The sequence below is a fragment of the Alnus glutinosa genome, chromosome 3 (genome assembly GCF_958979055.1).
Source record: "Alnus glutinosa chromosome 3, dhAlnGlut1.1, whole genome shotgun sequence".
In the NCBI taxonomy this organism is placed as follows: Eukaryota; Viridiplantae; Streptophyta; class Magnoliopsida; order Fagales; family Betulaceae; genus Alnus; species Alnus glutinosa.
In genome coordinates, this window is record NC_084888.1 from 1,226,467 (window position 1) to 1,244,943 (window position 18,477).

At 35.4% G+C, this 18,477-nt stretch overlaps 2 protein-coding genes across 4 annotated transcripts; one reads left to right on the forward strand and one right to left on the reverse strand.

Annotated features, from left to right (window-relative positions):
* The first annotated feature begins 4,813 nt into the window (after positions 1 to 4,813).
* Positions 4,814 to 7,331, forward strand: LOC133863784 (protein AE7-like 1). Its single transcript, XM_062299877.1, has 5 exons — positions 4,814 to 5,053; positions 5,180 to 5,285; positions 5,809 to 5,908; positions 6,565 to 6,610; positions 7,011 to 7,331. Exons 1-5 carry the CDS (start codon positions 4,942 to 4,944, stop codon positions 7,109 to 7,111), a joined length of 465 nt encoding a protein of 154 aa, XP_062155861.1. The 5' UTR covers positions 4,814 to 4,941; the 3' UTR covers positions 7,112 to 7,331.
* Positions 7,332 to 11,024: 3,693 nt separating this feature from the next.
* Positions 11,025 to 15,719, reverse strand: LOC133864533 (uncharacterized). Of its 3 annotated transcripts, none has more exons than XM_062300902.1 (7): positions 15,411 to 15,719; positions 14,692 to 14,796; positions 13,665 to 13,752; positions 13,264 to 13,440; positions 12,366 to 12,464; positions 12,030 to 12,275; positions 11,025 to 11,616 (listed from the first exon to the last, which is right to left on the reverse strand). In XM_062300902.1, the coding sequence occupies exons 3-7, from the start codon at positions 13,728 to 13,730 to the stop codon at positions 11,377 to 11,379; spliced, it is 828 nt and encodes a 275-aa protein (XP_062156886.1). In that variant the 5' UTR covers positions 13,731 to 13,752; positions 14,692 to 14,796; positions 15,411 to 15,719; the 3' UTR covers positions 11,025 to 11,376. The 3 variants fall into 3 exon arrangements, with proteins under 3 accessions (XP_062156886.1, XP_062156887.1, XP_062156885.1); XM_062300903.1 differs by having other exon boundaries at positions 14,692 to 14,800; XM_062300901.1 differs by lacking the exon at positions 14,692 to 14,796 and having other exon boundaries at positions 15,411 to 15,718.
* Positions 15,720 to 18,477: the final 2,758 nt, after the last annotated feature.

An 18,477-nucleotide genomic window follows, 5' to 3' on the forward strand; every position in this document is an offset into this window, starting at 1 on the left:
TTGAAAGTTATATGTTTGAATGCCATTGATAATGACTAAGAAATAGGGTTGTAATCGATTCGAATCAAGCTCATAATTGAATTTTCGAACTTAGCTCAGCTAAAAAACACATGTTCAAACTCGGCTCACAAAGATCTAGTCGAACTCTTATCTGTCAGCTCGGATCGGTTTTTTTAATAAATAAATAAAAATAAAAATATCGAGCTAGAAAAACTTTAAAAATGCTAAACACAAAATTTAAAATTTAAAATAAATTAATTAATTAAAAAAAGTTTTTCTTTAAAAAAGAAAACAAAAAAAAAAAATGAGGGGTAAGGATCCCCCCTCCTTTTTGTTTTTCTTTTTTCATTTTCTCCTTTGGGCGCATTTTTTAGAGTTTAGGTTTGCAAAAATCATGTGTGACTCACATGACTGGCTTTCTATCCAAAGGGACGGAAAAAATAAAAAAAAAAATGATAGAGTGTCTTTTTTGTCACAATTTGATACTTTGAAGGGATCAATAGTCACTTTTGAATATTGGACGCCAAAACAAAAAATGGTATATATATGCCTAAACGCCAAAGATTTTTCCCAAAAAAAAATCTAGTGCAACACTGAAGAAAGAGAAGCCATGAATTTTCTTCAGGGTACTATAATTTTGTGGAAAATGTTATTTACACATCATGGGCACAACAGGGGCACAACAGCCCCTCACATGGGGGTGGTACCCTAGAAATGATTCCTACACTCATTTCTCACAACAGCCCCACAACAAGCTGACATAGCTGGTAATATTTTATATTTTTTTACAAAAACAAAACAAAAAAAATAATAAAATATTACCAGTCACGTCAGCTTGTTGTGGGACTGTTATGAGATATGAATGTAGGGATCATTTCTCGTGGTACCCAGACACTGGGCCCCACCCCCATGTGAAGGGCTGTTGTGCCCCTGTTGTGCCCATGATGTGTAAGTAACAAGCCCATAATTTTATATATATATATATATATATATATATATATATATATATATATATATATTCACATAAAAATATTTGAATAAAAAAAGTATGTAATAAAATTTAGGATTAAACACATTTTTAGTCCCTGAGTTTTCACAACTTTATTTTTTAGTCCCTGGGTTTCAAATTACATCACAAATGATACCTCAATTTTAGAAAAATACAGAATTAGTACCTCGGTTAAGTTTTCCGTTAAAAAACTAATAGTCTGCTACGTGTCAACCTCTGAGGTTAGAGGTTAACACGTGACACTATATAAAAAAAATTAAAAATTAATTAAAAAAAAAAAGATTTTTTTTTTAAAAAAAAAGGGGGTGGCACCCCCCCGGATAGAATTAAAAAAATGGCAAGATTGGTTTTGCCCTTGGAGGTGGCCAAACCACCCCCGTGGCCTATGGGGGTGGTTCGGCCACCCCAACGACAAAACGGAAAATAAAAAAAAAAAATTGGAGTGTTTGGCCCTTGGGGGTGGCCGAACCACCCCTTTGGCCAAAATGGTGGCCAAGGTGGGTGGCTCAGCCACCCCCTTGTGCTTTTATTTTTTTAATTAATTTTTTTAATTTTTTTATGTAGTGTCACGTGTCAACCTCAGAGGTTGACACATGGTGAGCCGTTAGTTTTTTTACGAAAAACTTAACCGATGTATCAATTCAGTATTTTCCTAAAATTGAAGTACCATATGTGATGCAAATTGAAATTCATGGAGTAAAAAGTAAAGTTGTGAAAACGCAGGGACCATAGGAATACTTAACCCTAAAATTTAATTATTTAGTACATGACATATTAAGTTGTTGCCACATCAACCTGCAGGATACTTGGTAATAAAATTTGTAGAACCTAATAACACTCTTAGCTCGTTATATTATTTGGAGAAAGAAAAATACTATAAATCATAATTTTATTATACGATTATTTTATAATGTTGATGTGACAGTCATAACCAACAATTATATATGTTATTATTAACAAATAAAAAATTGAAAGGTTTGATGGGATTGACACATCAATATTGTAAGATAATTATCACATAAAAATGTGGTTTATAATATTACTCATAAATAAATGCCAAAAAACCACATTTTTATCATACTTGATTGATATGACAATGCTCCTTTTTCTTTTTTGATAATAATAACATTTATTGAATAAACTTCAATCACCTAGGGGCAAAAGCTCTCTAGATACAATATCAGAGACACAAGTTAAAATTTATTCAACCAAAACTCTATCTATGACACCTAAAATAGCATATTTGGCTATGGTATAAGCAACCTTATTTGCATCCCGCTTCACATGTTCTATTCTCTAAGATCGCAGTTAACTCAACCCTATTTTGATTCCGTCCACAATATGACCATAATTGCTCCCATTTTGGTCCAATTCTTATCTGCCTTAATAATTTGTAGAGCATTTCCCTCCAAAATAATATCATTAAAGCCCCATCTCTTTACTGAATTCCATTGCATGTAGAGCTGCCAAAGCTTGAGCCACCACAGGTTCAGTTAAAAAATTTATGATAGTACTTCGTGCAATCACAAGACTCACAACAAACCCCTCAGAACTCCAAACTACTATAATCATACCAATTTACTGTGGCATCCCAATTAACTTTATATGTACCAGTAAGGGGTAAGTGCCACAAAGTTGAAATTTCTCCAAGGCCAGTACTCTGTGCAATCAAATTTGTCGTGGCAGCTCGTTGAAACTCATCCAAAGAAATACTCGCCTTCCTTGTAATGTGTTAGGAATGAGTAAACTCACCTCCATGGATCACATCATTTATCCATAACCAAATCTTTCATGCCACAAACGCCATAAACTCGAGTTCCACTACCTCATAGCAACTTATGAGGTCTTAAAAAATATGAACAAAAGCGGGGCTCCCAATCGAGCATTTTTGGAACTTTGTTGGCCCACACCCTAGACATCTAAAACCTAACCATCATTTTAATCAGTATTTATTAAAAAAAAAATCTAAAAAAAAACAAAAATCAGCAGTACCATATCAAAAGAATGGATAAAAATGTGGTGTTTAGGAGCACTAACACCAGACTCTATTTGTGTTAGAGAAAACAAAGGGCTTGGGTAAGGCCATCTCCAGCAGAAGCTTCATTTTAACCAAAAAATCAAATTTGACTATTTTTACCACTTTTTCTTCATCCAACAGAATAGTCATCTTAATTTTTTTCTTAACTTCAGCAACAGTGAATAGCCACTACTAGCTATTCACTGTTCACATATTTACTATTTTTTTTTTTTATTGTTTTTTTTTCTCTTCCCTCTTTCTCTCACTCCTCTCTCTCGCCCACCGGAGAAAACGAGGTCCGACGCCGACGCCAACGCCTCTCTCTCTGCACTGACGCCGCTCGGAATAGGCACCGGTCTCCTCTCTAAGTGCCGACGCCGAGGTCCGACCAAGCCTCCCAAAGCTCCAGAGCCGAACGAGACCGTCCTTGACGACCCAGATGTCGCCGCCGTCTACGTGCGTTGCTAGCCGACTCCACCGTCTTCGTCTCCAGGCATTCCACAATCTCCAGCTTCCCCACCGTCAGATCGCCCACCACATGGTACAGAAACACCGTTCTCAATCCCTCGTTTGTTTGTCGAGAAACACCAAGGAGAAGTAAAGAAAAATGTTGAATCCGGCTTCCCCACCGTCAAATCGCCCACCACATGGTATAGAAACACCGATACCATTCTCAATCCCTCGTTTGTTTGCCGAGAAACACCAAGGAGAAGCAAAGAAAATGTTGAATTTAGGAAAAATTACCTCACTACACCGCACCACTGACAATCGACCGCACCAGCCACCATCGACTGTTCTGAGTCTTGGGTGTGGGTGGGCAAGGCTGGTTTGGTTCTGGGTCTTGGGCGTGGGTGGGCAAGGTTGGTTTCAGTGGTTTGGTTGTGGGTTTGATGAGGTTAGCTGGTTGGGGCTGAGGATGGAAGAGAGAATATATATATATATATATATATATATATATTATTTAAAGAAAATAAAGAGTGAGATAGATATTATTGTTGGAGTGTTTTTAAGATAACTAGTAGTTACAGTAGAGATTGTCACTTTTTGAGTAGCTACTTTAATTCCAACTGCTGGAGATGGCCTAACACTTTAGTTCCCTTATCTTTTTTTTACTCTTTTTTTTCCCCTAGCACTGATTTGGAATAATATTTAAATAGTATATAGAAATAATAAGGAAAGCTATGGTGAAGCTAGTTTGAGGGAAACAAAAAATAGATTGGTTTCGTAAATTTAAAGAAAATCTGAGAAAAATTGTTACTAGTGCTGACATGATTTATATGTATAAGAGTAATGTTAGAAACTATATTTTTATTGTTCAGTTATTCCACAATGCTAAGATGACAGTTTTAATCGACCATTAGATTAATAAATGTTAAAAAAATAAAATATAATGATTAATTGAGAGTGACACATTAACATTATAAGATAATTATATAATAAAAATGTGTTATATAACATTTATATAAGTATTGCTAGAGTAATGCTAAAGGCCTAAAAGAAAGACTTTTGCCCTTTCTTATAACTCTAAAAGCGATGTAATTTTTAAAATTATTATTGAATTTGAAATGAATTACAAGCAGAGGAACGATGATAATTTTAAAAATCAAATTACTTTTAAAAAAAAATAAAAAATCTTCATTTTAACGTTACTGTTCGGCTAACGGCAGCTGCCAAGATGTGGTGGAAGGCAATAGAAGTAGAAACAGAAGTAATCCTAACGACAAACACGTGGTGCATTCTCAATGGCCATCTCGAAAAGTACTTATACGCGTCATGAACGTCCCCTCTGTAGCATTTCTTTTTCCATCGTTCGGAACCTCGACCGAGCTGGTCCGTCAGCAAACAGCAACAAGGCTTTCCAGTTTCTACCGGAGGAAAACAGAAAAGAGAGAAAAGAGAGAAAAGGAGGGCGAAGATGACGCTGGGTCTTATCAACGCGAACCCCGTGGTTCACGCAAAGAAGGAAAGGGTCGCTCGCACCGAAGATCTTCACGGAGACGACGCCGTTGATCCTCTAGAAATCTATGATATCCTTTTTTCTCTTTTCTCTCTCTCTCTCTCTTTTTTTTTTTTTTTTGCTTCTAAAAGTTCAGTAATTTTGTACTTACTATTTTTTATACAACAAATTGGGGATCTTTGACTCGAATTGGTAAATTTCGTGAGGGATATAAGAGATCCGGAGCATCCCTACTCTTTGGAACAGCTCAGCGTTCTTTCGGAGGAATCGATCACCGTTGATGACAAACTCGGTCGTATTCTGTGAGTATTCGTAGAGCTCCAGTTTCATTGCTTTGACTTCGAATCCAACTGATGTTACTTGGAAATTGAAATTTATGATTGAAAATATGTTCCAAATATGAGTAATATTGAGTAAATACCGTGAATTTGATTACCTTAATCTGTCCTTTCAAAGTTTTGGTATTAAGATGCAATTCTTAAATTATTGATACTCTAAGAGCTTAATCGGAAGAGAAATGGTGAACAATGAACACATTATATAAAATATTTAACTAAAATGAGTAACCTGTGAATTCAGTTTTGAACTCAAAATACTTACACGGATAACGTGGGAATTAGTGAAATGTAAAATACTGGAGGTTTGAACTCAGAATAGCTTATACAGTGTGAAGTAGTGAAATGGGTATTATGCATATTATTTTTAAAGTTTAAGTGGATAAAAAATAGTAGTAAATTTAATAATTTAATTAATACTGGAACAACATGAATTTAAGCTACTTGATTATTTTATTTTGCGGTACTAAGTTCTAATTGTTTATATTAGGATTACTTTCACACCAACCATCCAGCACTGCAGTATGGCAACTGTAATCGGCCTATGCCTAAGAGTGAAACTAAAACATTATTTCCCTCCTCATTATAAGGTCAGTTTCTGTATTAAGTTGTTGACTCAAACTCAAATTTTTCTTTGTTGCTATTGAAGAAGTTTTTTTTTTTTTTAAAATATTTTTACTGTGCTTCACTTTGGAGCATTTTGTTGTTTCTTTATTGTTTCAACGATTATGGCACATGCGATTGGTAAACCTATTCTTTTACATATATACTCAGAAAGCTAATATTTAGTGCATTGATTCATGTAGTTTTTGCGATTGGTAAACCTATTCTTTTACATATATACTCAGAAAGCTAATATTTAGTGCATTGATTCATGTAGTTTTGAAAGGAGTAGGTGGTTCATCAAAGAGTAATGCTACTCTTCACACCTATTTATCACACTCATTGCACACCGACTAATGTAACGTGTTTTAAGCTACTTAAAACATATCAAATCAGCCGGTTGTGAAATGAGTGTAATAAAAGAGTATGGAGAGTAACATTACTCTCAATCAAATCTCAAATGTAGGCTTTAGAAGTTCTAAAGTCCACCTTACTTTGTTCTTTTGCCTGCTTTAGACATAATGTTGAGTTAGCAATGTCTTTGAGAGAATGGTTTGAAATGATATTCAGGGATCTCATAATCACTTAGACTCCTTTCTGCATTGCACCATTCTCTCATCCATACATTCGATGCACATTTCAGGTAGACATCAAAGTATCTCCTGGATCTCATGCAAATGAAGAATCAGGTGAATCCCGAACCTATTGCCATTAAACACTATACCCGTTTTCGTCTTTCCTATTTTCAATTTGAAGACTGGGTAATGGTAGACAAACTTCATCATGAGAACAAATTTTCCAAACAGAAAGCTTTTAAAATATAGCCATTCTATCTTGAAAGGCATATTAACATACAAGTTTCCAATATTTTATAGATTTGGCACTTCCTCCCCCGCATTTTATCAAGTATCTGTACAGAAAACTGAAATGAAAAATACGAGAGAGTATAGCATCTTGTTCATGCATTTTTCTTGTAGTACACGATAGGACTAATATTCTGTCTTGGGGTATGTTTATATTTCCTGTGTTATTCCCTACTCCAATCACCCCAAACTGATACAGATGTTGTGTAATTTGTCCTTTTGGTAGTTAACAAGCAGTTAAATGATAAGGAAAGAGTTGCTGCGGCCTTGGAGAATCCCAACCTTCGCCAACTTGTGGATGAGTGTCTCTACTCCAATGAACTTTGATCAAGTACACTTTCCTGCTTAATTAGCCTATGTACAGGGAAAACGTCACTAGTAATTGTCAAATGCAATAAGAACTGGCTTTTCCTGTATTATGAATTTTATCTACCGAATGTCATTACCTCCTCGCAGACGTGCTTACTATTTGTCTGTTCACATGGATGTGTGAGGAACTGCATGTTGATGGTAGACTCTCTCAATGCACAATATAAGTTTCTGATTATACATTTATTTATTTATTTTTTTGACATGGAACTTCACCAAGACAGGGCCTTTTGGACCCACCCCTGGGGAGTAAACCCCGGATACATGACCCCATCCACCAGAACCATGTATCAAGTAATCCAGGAGAACTTCTAGTGTGGAATTGAATTCAGAATGTCCAAGTTCACGGCTCATCTCAAGCACGTCCTTTGACCACTAGGCTGCACCTAGCAGGTAAGTTTATGATTATATAAATGTTTGGCTATCTTGAAGACCATTGCAGCCTAGATCCAATTGCCAATAGGAACAGTCTAGAATCTTCTTGCCATAGAAGCCCATGCATGGTTATAGTAATGCAGCTTTCTGCTTAAAGATGATACGAATGCCCTACATTTTGGCCATGCGAAATTTGAACCTTTCTAAACATCCACTTCAATCTCTAGTATGGCTTAAGCATTTCGAGGAATTGTATATGCATTTTATTCAATCAAAAAGCACCAATTTTTTTTTTTTGAAACCTTTTCTACTACTTTTTCGACAAATTCTAACAGATTTTATATTACATTCTCTATTATCTTTAAATAATATCCAGCAACAAGAAGGAAAAGGATTGAATATTTTTTTCCATTTTTTTTTTATTGTTTTCTTAAACCACCAAGACAGAAGAGAGAAAAATGATTGTAGCAAAGAAAAAAAAAAGAAGAAGAGAGAAATGATTAAAAAAAGAATACATAAGCTATAGTGCTTGCCTAAAGATAGCAATCAGAAAGTAGTTGGACGTGATTTTTGCCTCATATTAACTAAATATACACACTATGGAAATTTTAAAGCATTTGTGGATATGCTCATTTTGAACGTCATGTAAGAAGTGTAATTCAAGATCGGGAGCTTTTCTGAGTCTCTCGTAATGGGATACAATTTTCTAAATCATCTTAAGATTCGGAGATTCAAGAAACCATACTTCTGCAAAACTATCCGTTGGTCCTACTCCTATCCTGGTTTATATCATGTTTGGTCGGCACTAAAAGCCAATTTTGGAGAGCTTTACGGTAGCTTCTGCAATGATCATGAAAGGGGCATTGGCTAGAATCGAGTGACTATTTTAATATAAGAATTGAGCTATTGTCACACAAATTTGATTATCTGTTATTAGGTTGTCAGAATAATACCTGCCCAGAGAAAGTGAACTTAATAGCCTCTATCTTAAGCTGCCCAAATTTCTGTGTTATTCGAACAGTCTAAATAAAAGAATATCACAATCCTTAACACCTTTTAAGTATCATCTGGTGTGATCCAAGTTTTATCAAGCCTAGAGTTTGATAACCAATTTAATATTTCGGAAAGAGAAAGTCTAAACAGGATACATTTGTCCTATTCCAACTTTTTTAAAAATCAGTTATTGGATCTGTAAGACTTACATGGGTGAATGTGTGAGTTGTACGATCTAATAATTGATTTTTAAAAAAGTTGTATGGGAGAAAGCCATGAGTATGTTGTATATCAACCATCTTTGAGAAAAGTCCACATGCCCTCCTCAAAGGCTCAAATTATCACCCAATTGACAATATTCTCTCAACTTTAAATTGCGACGGTCCTTCAATGACAAATATACCCTTAATAATAATAATAATAAATCCTAAAAACTAATTAGTTTTTTTTTAAAAAAAAAAACACAAAAAAACCGTTGAAATCTATAGAATCAATAGAAATTTAGATCATAAACAAATCTTTGACCAATATTTTTCATTAGAGAAGAAAAAAACTATGAGTTGTACATTTGAAACCATAGAAACTCAAGATTTTTTTTTAAAAATATATATATATATATATATATATATATATATATATATATATATATATATATATATATATATATATATATATATATTTTTTTTTTTTTTCTGGTCAGTCAACAAGAAAATCAAGAATTTTACAACTAATCAATATGAGTACTGCATTCTTTGCACTGAACAAAGCAATCCGATTCTCTGGCACGAACTTCCCGGATTTCGATTCTGCAACTTCTATCAATTTCGCTCGACTTCATGTGCCCCTTCCATTTGATTTAAAAAAAAAAAAAAAAAAAAGTTGCAGAAGCCAAAACGCCCGTATAAAGTTGCAAAAATAACCTTAATTTTTTTTAATAAGACACAAATGCCCCTATAAATTTGAAAAATAAAAAAGAACTAAAAAAAGTCTAAAAACTAAAAATAAAATTAAAAAAATTAAAAAAAAAACCTGCTGGAGCAGGTGTACGGTGGCCGAGCCGGAGCCACCCCAGTTGGGCGATTTCTCTTGTTATGCCAAAGAAAAAAAAATTTGCACAAAAAAAAAATTAAAGTCATTTTTGTTGACTTTGGGAGAAACATTGTCGCAATAAGTTTAGGAAAATGTTAGATTTACAACACCAATACAACAACTGTACAACAATCCTTCACATGAGGGTGGGTTTCACATACTGGGGCCCACCCTCATGTGAGGGGTTGTTGTACAGTTGTTGTATTGGTGTTGTACAAGAATCAAATCCCATAAGTTTAAGATGAACATTGTCAATTAAGTGGTAGTTTGAGAGGAGTATGTAGACTTTTGCCTTAATTTTTTTTTTAAGGGATTTTTTCTCGAGAAAAAAAAAAATACAGGAAGCCCTCTATACCTCAATTAGGGGTGATCAAATACCCGCAAATCCGCCACAACCCGCATGCCCCGGCCCGCCTCTAAAATCTCGGGTTTTAGTTGTTTTTTTGAGGGTACGAGTTCAAAAATGATATACCCGTGCGAGGCGGGTTGGAGCTTTTTAAAAGCCCCGGGGACCCACCCCGCCCCACAAAACACCTAAAGTCTAAAACCCTACCCAGCGTTCGTCATTTCCAGTTTCTTCTTCTTCCTCTTCTTGCGCCGCCTACCCTTCTTCTTCTTCTTCTTCCTTTTCTCCTTCACCCCCTTCCTCCCTTCGTCTTCTTCCTTCAATTTCTGAGGAAGATTGGAAGACACCTTTTCTTCTTCTTCCCAAAAACAACCAAGTTCTTCATCTTTCATTTTCTTCCCCTACACCACACAGCGCCATGGCCTCTATCAATCGTTCCCATATTCACTGGCTCCGCTGGTCCTGTGGCCTGTGGGGACGTCATGAACGTGCGTTTTCAAGACCGGGAAAATCGGCTTCAAGACCTTCGGTTGTGGCTCTGCGATTGCATCCTCGTCCATAGGTTGGTGTTTCTCCCATTCTCTGGCCTTTGTTGCTATCATTTCTTTATGAATATGGCTTGAATCTAGGTATTGAATATGGGTATTAAATCTTTGCTAGCATTCTAGGTATTGAATCTAGCTTTGATTTGATTTTTCTTATGTCTTGGCTTACCCCGAGGATACCCGCACAACCCGCATCCCCCGCCCTGCACGGATGTCACTGGTTTTATGCTGTTTACGGGGGTGAATTTGTGAACCCGCACCCCTGCGGGGTGGGGCCAAAAAAGGGGCATTCCCGCCCCCATGCTCAGCCCTAACCTCAATGTTGACCAATTTGTGATAATTAACACTTCATATGTACCACATGCATTAATGTGCACGAATGAAAGAGCACGCAGGCTGAAATAAATCTAGTAGTAGTATGACAACCTGAGAGAGAGGGCAGGTTGAGCCCACCTACTTTCTTTGTGACGGCCGTCCCAATTGCCTGCAATTTGGTTAGCGAATTACAACAGCCAAAACGATCTTTCATAAAGATAATAGTAATTTAAAATTTTTTATACAAAAATTGAATAAAAATTACAGTTTGCTTATAGTGTAAATAGGGGAACATTAGGAAGACGAGGATATTTAAAGAGTAAATGACAGTTTTCACTCATAGAAAGAAAAAAGCACAAGAAATGCATGTTTATTAACCCCAGAACAAGGAACTGAACAAGATCATCATTTCCTGTTCCCATCAGTACGTTTGATACGAAATTTTGCATCTATCGACTCAGTCACATATCTTGCATTCGAACTTACTATTCTGAGTTGCTAGATAATGCTCACTCAGCTAGCTGGCGGGTGCAATGGGTCATCTTCTCCTGAATGGCGTTTCATAATGTGGAAGAATTCTTCTCATCAAATCCCCAGAACTTGGCAGTTTTCACGTCATCCTGGGCCATCAATCGTGAGAACTCCTCATGGTCGTATTTTAGGGTGGCTTGTCCCCCAAACTCGCTTGGAAGGTTTTCTACATCAAAGAATGTCTTCATGAGCTCCACGCTATCTCTACTTTTGGGGTATACAAACTTCACCTTCTGAAATGTCTTTGGATCCAGGAAGTACTTGACAGCCTATAAAAATCGAAAAATAGCACAAAGTTCAGAGATCTAACTGCTAAAAGTTGAGATAATATGCCCATTCAAGTCGTGGAAATCTTATCTAGAATGAAAATCAAGCAGCAGAAGCTGCCAGCAGGGGAAAAAAGGAAAAGGTTAAATAAATCTACGCTCTTGACACTCGAGCTAAGGCAACAGAATTATTGCAGGATCTAAATCAATCTGAGAATTACTATCCCCAAGCCCGACAAGAAATTTTACATATTAATTTGCTTCCATGCCATGATTGATAAACCTTTTAAATCTTTTTTTTTTTTTTTTGAAAGGAGGAAGAAGCAGTAATTGTTAAACTTCAGTCCAAAGGTACAAAGGAGCAATAATATATATGTAACCAAAAACCAAAATGAAAACAGAGCAGGAGATCAAACCTTCCAGAATGCCTGAAAAATCCTTGGTGGACTATACAGAAATGCAACAGCAAGCCTCTCGGGGTAGTGATTTTGTAAGATGTGAATAATATCACGGGCTGTTTTAACGGAGATGCTGGTGTTCAATGAAAATCCGGTGAAATCTATCAGCCACGACATTTGTTCTTGACCTTCAGGAAGGTTAAGGACAGCATTTTCTAAAAGATAGACTAAATGGCGAACATTATCCTCTCCTGATGTGGTGTTCTGACAAATGGGAAAAAAAGGGTTAACTAGTTGATTCATAAAAACCAAGAGACAATAACACACCTTACAAAAGAAAATCGTCAGACCAACCTGCATCCCTGGCCTCATTATAAGCACAGTCCTTCCAAGTCGATCATGAAAATCTGCTCTGGACACTTTGCCGGTCTCACCTTCGTGAGCTATTTCATGCTGAACAATAACATCTTTCTAAAGTAAGGGGAGGCTTAAATAAAACAATAGTATTGAAATATTAGCATCAATAACTGCTACTTGTCACGGCCTCAGTCATCACATACATGTCATGCAGAATGCGAAACATGTGTTAAAGGTAATAATATATTGGCTATTGCAAAAACAATTTAAATCCACCGAAGAACTGAATGTAGCCATTTTGGAGTTGGCAATTCTACCAAGAGAAATGTTACATCCACTCTTAACTCCATTGGATTTTGAATCTAATGGTGATTTTCACTGCCACATCAGGGAATGTGCACTTGGTAGTGTGGAGTTGGGAGTGCATGTAACATTTCTCTTTCTACCATGTTGACAACTCTAAATGCTTCTAATTAGTTAACAAAGAATTAAGGTTTAAAAATTAGACATGGGACGGTACTGAGGTTAATGACTCCATGATGCAAGGGGTGAAGGACAAAAAATTTACACCTCAATTAGGCAAAGGGCTATGTAGTGTACAAAAGTATTTATACCTTTAACAGTGCTTAGATTAATGAATGCAGTATACAAGATTATTGGTGCAGAGCTATCTGATTTTAAACTCAATTCTGTCTGCCAAATATATGATTAGAAACAGAGGGCAACAGCATGTATATGCTAGGACACCCTACCACTGATTATCAACTAGAAAAAGACAGAGAACCCACCAAGTCAAAGCAAAAATAACTAAAAGTATAAAACAGCCATAAATCACAACATAAGTACTTCTAGTTTTTGCATGTCGAAAACATGTAATCAATAATTCACTACTTACCCAACGAATTTCTTCAGGCTTATAAGCGGACCTCCACTTGAATGTCTCTTCCAACATTTTCTTTGCCTTATCAACATTCCAGTTCCGAGCCTCTAAATATCTCCTCAGGCATGCATCAGTGCAGAACTTTAAACTACGTCCAGATAGAGGTCCAAGAGCAGCCCTGAGTTCATTGACCTGTTCGTAATATGCCTCATTAAGCGTCTATTTCAATATGTTATGAAAACCTTCAACTCTATTATGAACATCATTATAGAGAGCAAACTTGGTGGCAATCAATTAAAAGGAGAAGAAAAATCAAAGATTTTATGTTAAAAAATGCACTCTGCCCTAGAATGCTGTCCAAGTAGTTTTTTATTTTATTTTTGTAAGGAATGGCTTCTGTCCAAGTAGTTAATAACCTTTGCATCTTTCTGTGAAGAGTCATTCTCTTGAGGATTCTGAGGGTGCCTTCTCAGAAGATACATGCTGGCTGCCAAAGAAGTTCACCTACAAGATATAACACTCAACTAAGACAACATAAAAAGGTTCCAATGCAACATTTTTACCTTCTTTGGCCAATCTAATCATTGTTTCCATAAAATATCAACTTAAAAAAACAAGTAGCAAAATGCATTAGCTACATTAAGGTTGAGAGAGTAGTGAAGCCGTAAACCAATATCTAAAAGTAACCTACTTAAAATAATAATAATAATAATAATCTAAAAGTAAACAAAATGGTCCCAAAAAATGAAATATCTTATCCGGTAAATTTTATATCTCCACCAACCATAGCCTATAATAACACTATTTCGCATTCGATTTATTTCCCCCCATCAGCAATTCAATGTCATTTCACTTGATTCTGTCCATAATAACATAACTCGGGATAAGAGTACAATGTTTATATCTATCAAAAACATAAATCCTCAAATTATCGACCATGCATAAGGGAAGAAGCTAAATGTTCAAAATTAGGGGTGACAATTCTTGTTCGTGTGTCGGATTCAAGTCATGTCGACGCATGTGTATAAAACTATAACCCAACTCATTTAATTAAACATGTCAGATTCTTTAACCTTAACCCGCTAATTTTGTATTGGGTTTACGAGTTGTGTAAAAAAATTGACAACCTTAAATGTCGTGTCATGTTCGAGTCATGTTAAAGCAGGAATATAAGACTATATAAGTCAATTATATTCCGATCCATTTAATTATCCATTAATCCTAACTTTCTAATTTTATGTTAAATTCGTGTTGGATTCACAAATCGCGTGAAAAATTATCAACCTTATTTGGAACCAAGCCCAAGATATTACCAGCCATCTCTCTTGACTAGCGGCATCCGAAAGCAATCCAGTAGCCATAATGCTTAAAGAAAGTGTCCTTGGTCACCCTCTTTTTCTTTTCTTTTCTTTTTTTAAACATTACTAGTTCCTTTACTAATACCTGATCAGCCTACTCGATTTGACCCGATTCATCTAATCCTTCTGTTGTCATCGGCTTTTTTTACTCAGACCATCTCAGCGGATCCAGTAGAGCCATTCCGGCCCGCTGTCTCTTGGAAAAAAATTAAAGAAAAATGTCACGTATATTTCCAAATGAAACCAGACGATTCTAAATCCTTATTTCACAAAAAATAAAAAAACAATGGCAAAGCGAGAATCGGCAACACAACTAAGAATTTTGCCAGATGGGCTTTTATAAATCCCCAAACTAACGTTGACCAACAATAGAACCATGAAAATAACTACAAAAAAAAAAAAAAAAAAAAACAACTTTTTTTCAGCTTAGTTAATAAAAATAACAAAGACCATATTCTGGTTCAATCAAGATCTTTGAAACCCAATTCCCAAAACAACATTTAGACGTCTTTGAGCATCAAAAAAGGTGTTCAAGAAACTTCCTAACGCATTATACACAAGGAAAAAGCGCAAGATCCACTAACAAACAATTCAGAAGATCTAACTATAAACTCTCAACCCGATACCAAACCAGAATAATCAACAAACAAATAATCTACAAATGTAAGGACAGAGAAGTGAGCCACAGATCCACTTCAAATTGATAGACAAAAGGTTTGCATGCAAATTTACAAACAGGGCAAAGGCTCACACTCTTTTTGTGTGTGTTTTGACTACGAAAACGTTAGCTGATATATTACGTACCTGGTGAAGCAGAATACTGGAAGAGAGACTGAGCTCCTTACTCAAAACTCTGTTTTCTGAGCGTTTTGGGCAGTGAATAACGTCAGGGCGTGTGTTTCTGTTTGGGCGAGAATATAGAGGCCGGAGGGTACCCCTTTATTTGTCCTGAGCCCGGATGGCGCCCTTCTGTTTGGCTGTGTTTTGTCCTCAAGAGAATTACTCTCGCCGAGCTATGACTCTATGAGGAGTGAGAGAAGGGACAAGGGGTGTACGCAGCGGGCTTTAAAGAGTAGGTGTGGCCGCCTGAAAGGTCAACTCTACTTGCCCCCGTTCCACCGGAAACACACATTTTTCTTTCTTCCTTTTGTTTTAAAGAAATACTTTTTCATTTTTAAATAAAAAACTTTTATTTTCTTTTTGGAGATGGCCTGTCCCACCTTAAAGAAGAAGAATTCCGGTGCGCTACACGCCTAGGAAGCCCGCCACAAAGCCTATAAACTATAAAGGAGGGCTGATACATGGGACGGTTTCGTCATCCTCTTTTTAATATAAAATCAAAAATAATTAAAAAAGTATTCTCTAATGTCATTTTTTTATTTTAAAACAAAAAAAAAATTGAAATAAATAACAATTTTTCGTCCCCACAAATCTTTTCGGATAAAGGAAATTGGCTGTCCCACCATATTCCTATAAAAGTCCCATTTAAAAGGGTCGCATTCAGAAGGAATTTGGCTGAAGTACTTTTCAGAAAAAATAATAATAATAATAATAATATAAAATTACAGCTTATCTTTTATAATTTTTTCAAAAATTTAGATTTAATTTCAAATTTTTCATGAAAAATAAAAAAAGTAAATTAAATATGAACAGTTAAAAAAACTACAAAAGATATAATATAAACCCGAATCTATCTCTTTTTAAAAGGGGCATAAATTCAGGTTTACGGCACCTAAACCCAAATCTATCTCTTTTTAAAAGGGGCATAAATTCTTATTAATTGTTAAGCGTTGACCCAATTAATATTTTCATGACAGTATTCTAAATAGCATGGGATGCTACCATTATTTCGAGACTGGTAATTTTTTATGACCATTTTTTTATTATTATTTTGCAGTTGATCCGTCGCTAGTTTGATTGTCTAAAATATACTTCAATGGCTCATCGTATGTGGGAACGATGTTCCACTTCCTCGTCTCTTCAAACGGTTGGAGTCACTGACTCACTGGCTATGAGTCTCTTCCATATTTATGTTCGTCCATACCGGATCTGCGTTTGTCTTCTACATTTTTCCTTGTTATCTAGTATCTACCCTCCAATTCCATAATCGTCATTTGACCCTCTTGGAAAAATCTGTCTCTTCAAGTTAAATCACCCTTACTTTATGTGACAAAACTGCTTAGGCATTAAGGGTTAATGCTATGTAAGCAATTTTGGACGGAATGAGTGAAGTTAAAAACTTAAAAAACACTCAAAAAAAAAAAAAATTAGAAAGTTTAATTTCAAAACCGAATGAGTGAATTGAAATCGCACGATTACTTAAGAAGTTATTATGAAATTTTCCTAAAAATGCTTAAAAAAATTATATGTTTTATGGGATAACTCTTCTAGAATTAAATATTTTCCTTCTTACTTTTTTTTCTATTTTTGTCCTGTCTATTTAAAATGTTTTTTGAAAAATATTTTTGACCCTTTTTTTTTAACGTTTGGCAAGGACGAAAATAATGGTCAATAAAAATTATTTTCTGTTTGAACATAAAAGCCTCTTTAATTTTTGAAAAATGATTTACGGTTTGCATTATTGCAGGCATGTCTGTGGTAATCCACCTTCATCGGACATTAGAGTTTGTTGGTAGCCCGAATTTACTGCCCAAGGTCACCGGATTTTGGTATCCGATCGCCGAATTCCGGTGCCAACAACTGCCACTGGATTTCAACAAAACGGGCCGGAATCCGATTAAAAAAAATTAGATTCTCGCGATCTTTACCGGAATCCGGTGAAAGTGGCCGAAATAATACCGGCCAGTGACGGAATCTCGTCACCGATTACTTTTTGCCGTTAGTATTTTTATGGTACCAGCCAAACACATAAAAATATTTTTTAAACAATTATTTTTAAAAAAAAAAATTAATAATTTTATTAAAAATATTTGAAGACAAAAAAAATTCTACATCGAAATAAACGAAAATAAACGCATTTCATGCTATTTACTCTTCTAAAATTACTAAATAATGTGAAAGCATCGGTCTTTGGTGAGGGAATAATGCCCTTCTTTTCTTTTCTTTTCTTTTTCTTTTTTTAAGTAATGCCCTTTGTGCTCATATTCGAAACGTCTTAATATGTGTGCACGATTATTGAGATTTGATCCAATAAAAATATCAGTCAACATCTATAAAGAAAGTATACTTGTCTATCCGATACGCAGCTACTATTCCCTTAGACATCGCATGCAATTTTCTACGTTAAAATATGGTATAAATGCATTATTAGTTTTATAAATTGACTTAAATTACAAATCACTCTTTATAGTACAGAAAGTTTATGGAGAATCCTTATGGTAAACTATAATCATGAATCACTTCCTAAATCTGTTTTTCGCCTACCAAATTAAAATAATCCGTTAGTTTATCACGTCATATAAATAGTAAGACAACCTCTAAATATCATTTGTATTGTATTCTACTAACGGACTTTATTTACTTGGTGGAAGGAAAACAAGTTTAAGGAGTGATTCATAATTTAAGCCAACTCTAAAAATCGGAAAATGTTAGATTTACAACACCAATACAACAACTGTACAACAATCCCTCACATGAGGGTGTGTCTCACATACTGGGGCTCACCCTCATGTGAGGGGTTGTTATGCAGTTGTTGTATTGGTGTTGTACAAGAATCAAATCCCCTAAAAATCAGTGGTGCAATTATCTCTTAAAATACACCAAGATCGTTGCTTTCTTAAGGTTTTTATTTTTATTTAATTTTTTATTTCCATGTCATGGTTGAGAATGAGGGAAATTCAGTTGCAATTACGATGAAATTATTGTTTATTTAAAAATGAAAGACTAGTTGGTGTAGTGGCGGAATGGGAAT

Bases quoted from the DNA above. Each gene is read 5' to 3' on its own strand.
- LOC133863784 (XM_062299877.1), top strand. From the start codon at position 4,942: ATGACGCTGGGTCTTATCAACGCGAACCCCGTGGTTCACGCAAAGAAG. The intron at 5,054-5,179 runs ATATCCTTTTTT...TCGAATTGGTAA, and splicing joins TGATCCTCTAGAAATCTATG to ATTTCGTGAGGGATATAAGA. The intron at 6,611-7,010 runs GTGAATCCCGAA...TCCTTTTGGTAG, and splicing joins TCATGCAAATGAAGAATCAG to TTAACAAGCAGTTAAATGAT.
- LOC133864533 (XM_062300902.1), bottom strand. From the start codon at position 13,730: ATGTATCTTCTGAGAAGGCACCCTCAGAATCCTCAAGAGAATGACTCT. The intron at 12,465-13,263 runs GTAAGTAGTGAA...GTTATTGTTCAG, and splicing joins AGCCTGAAGAAATTCGTTGG to CATGAAATAGCTCACGAAGG. The intron at 11,617-12,029 runs GTTTGATCTCCT...CGATTTTTATAG, and splicing joins TTTTTCAGGCATTCTGGAAG to GCTGTCAAGTACTTCCTGGA.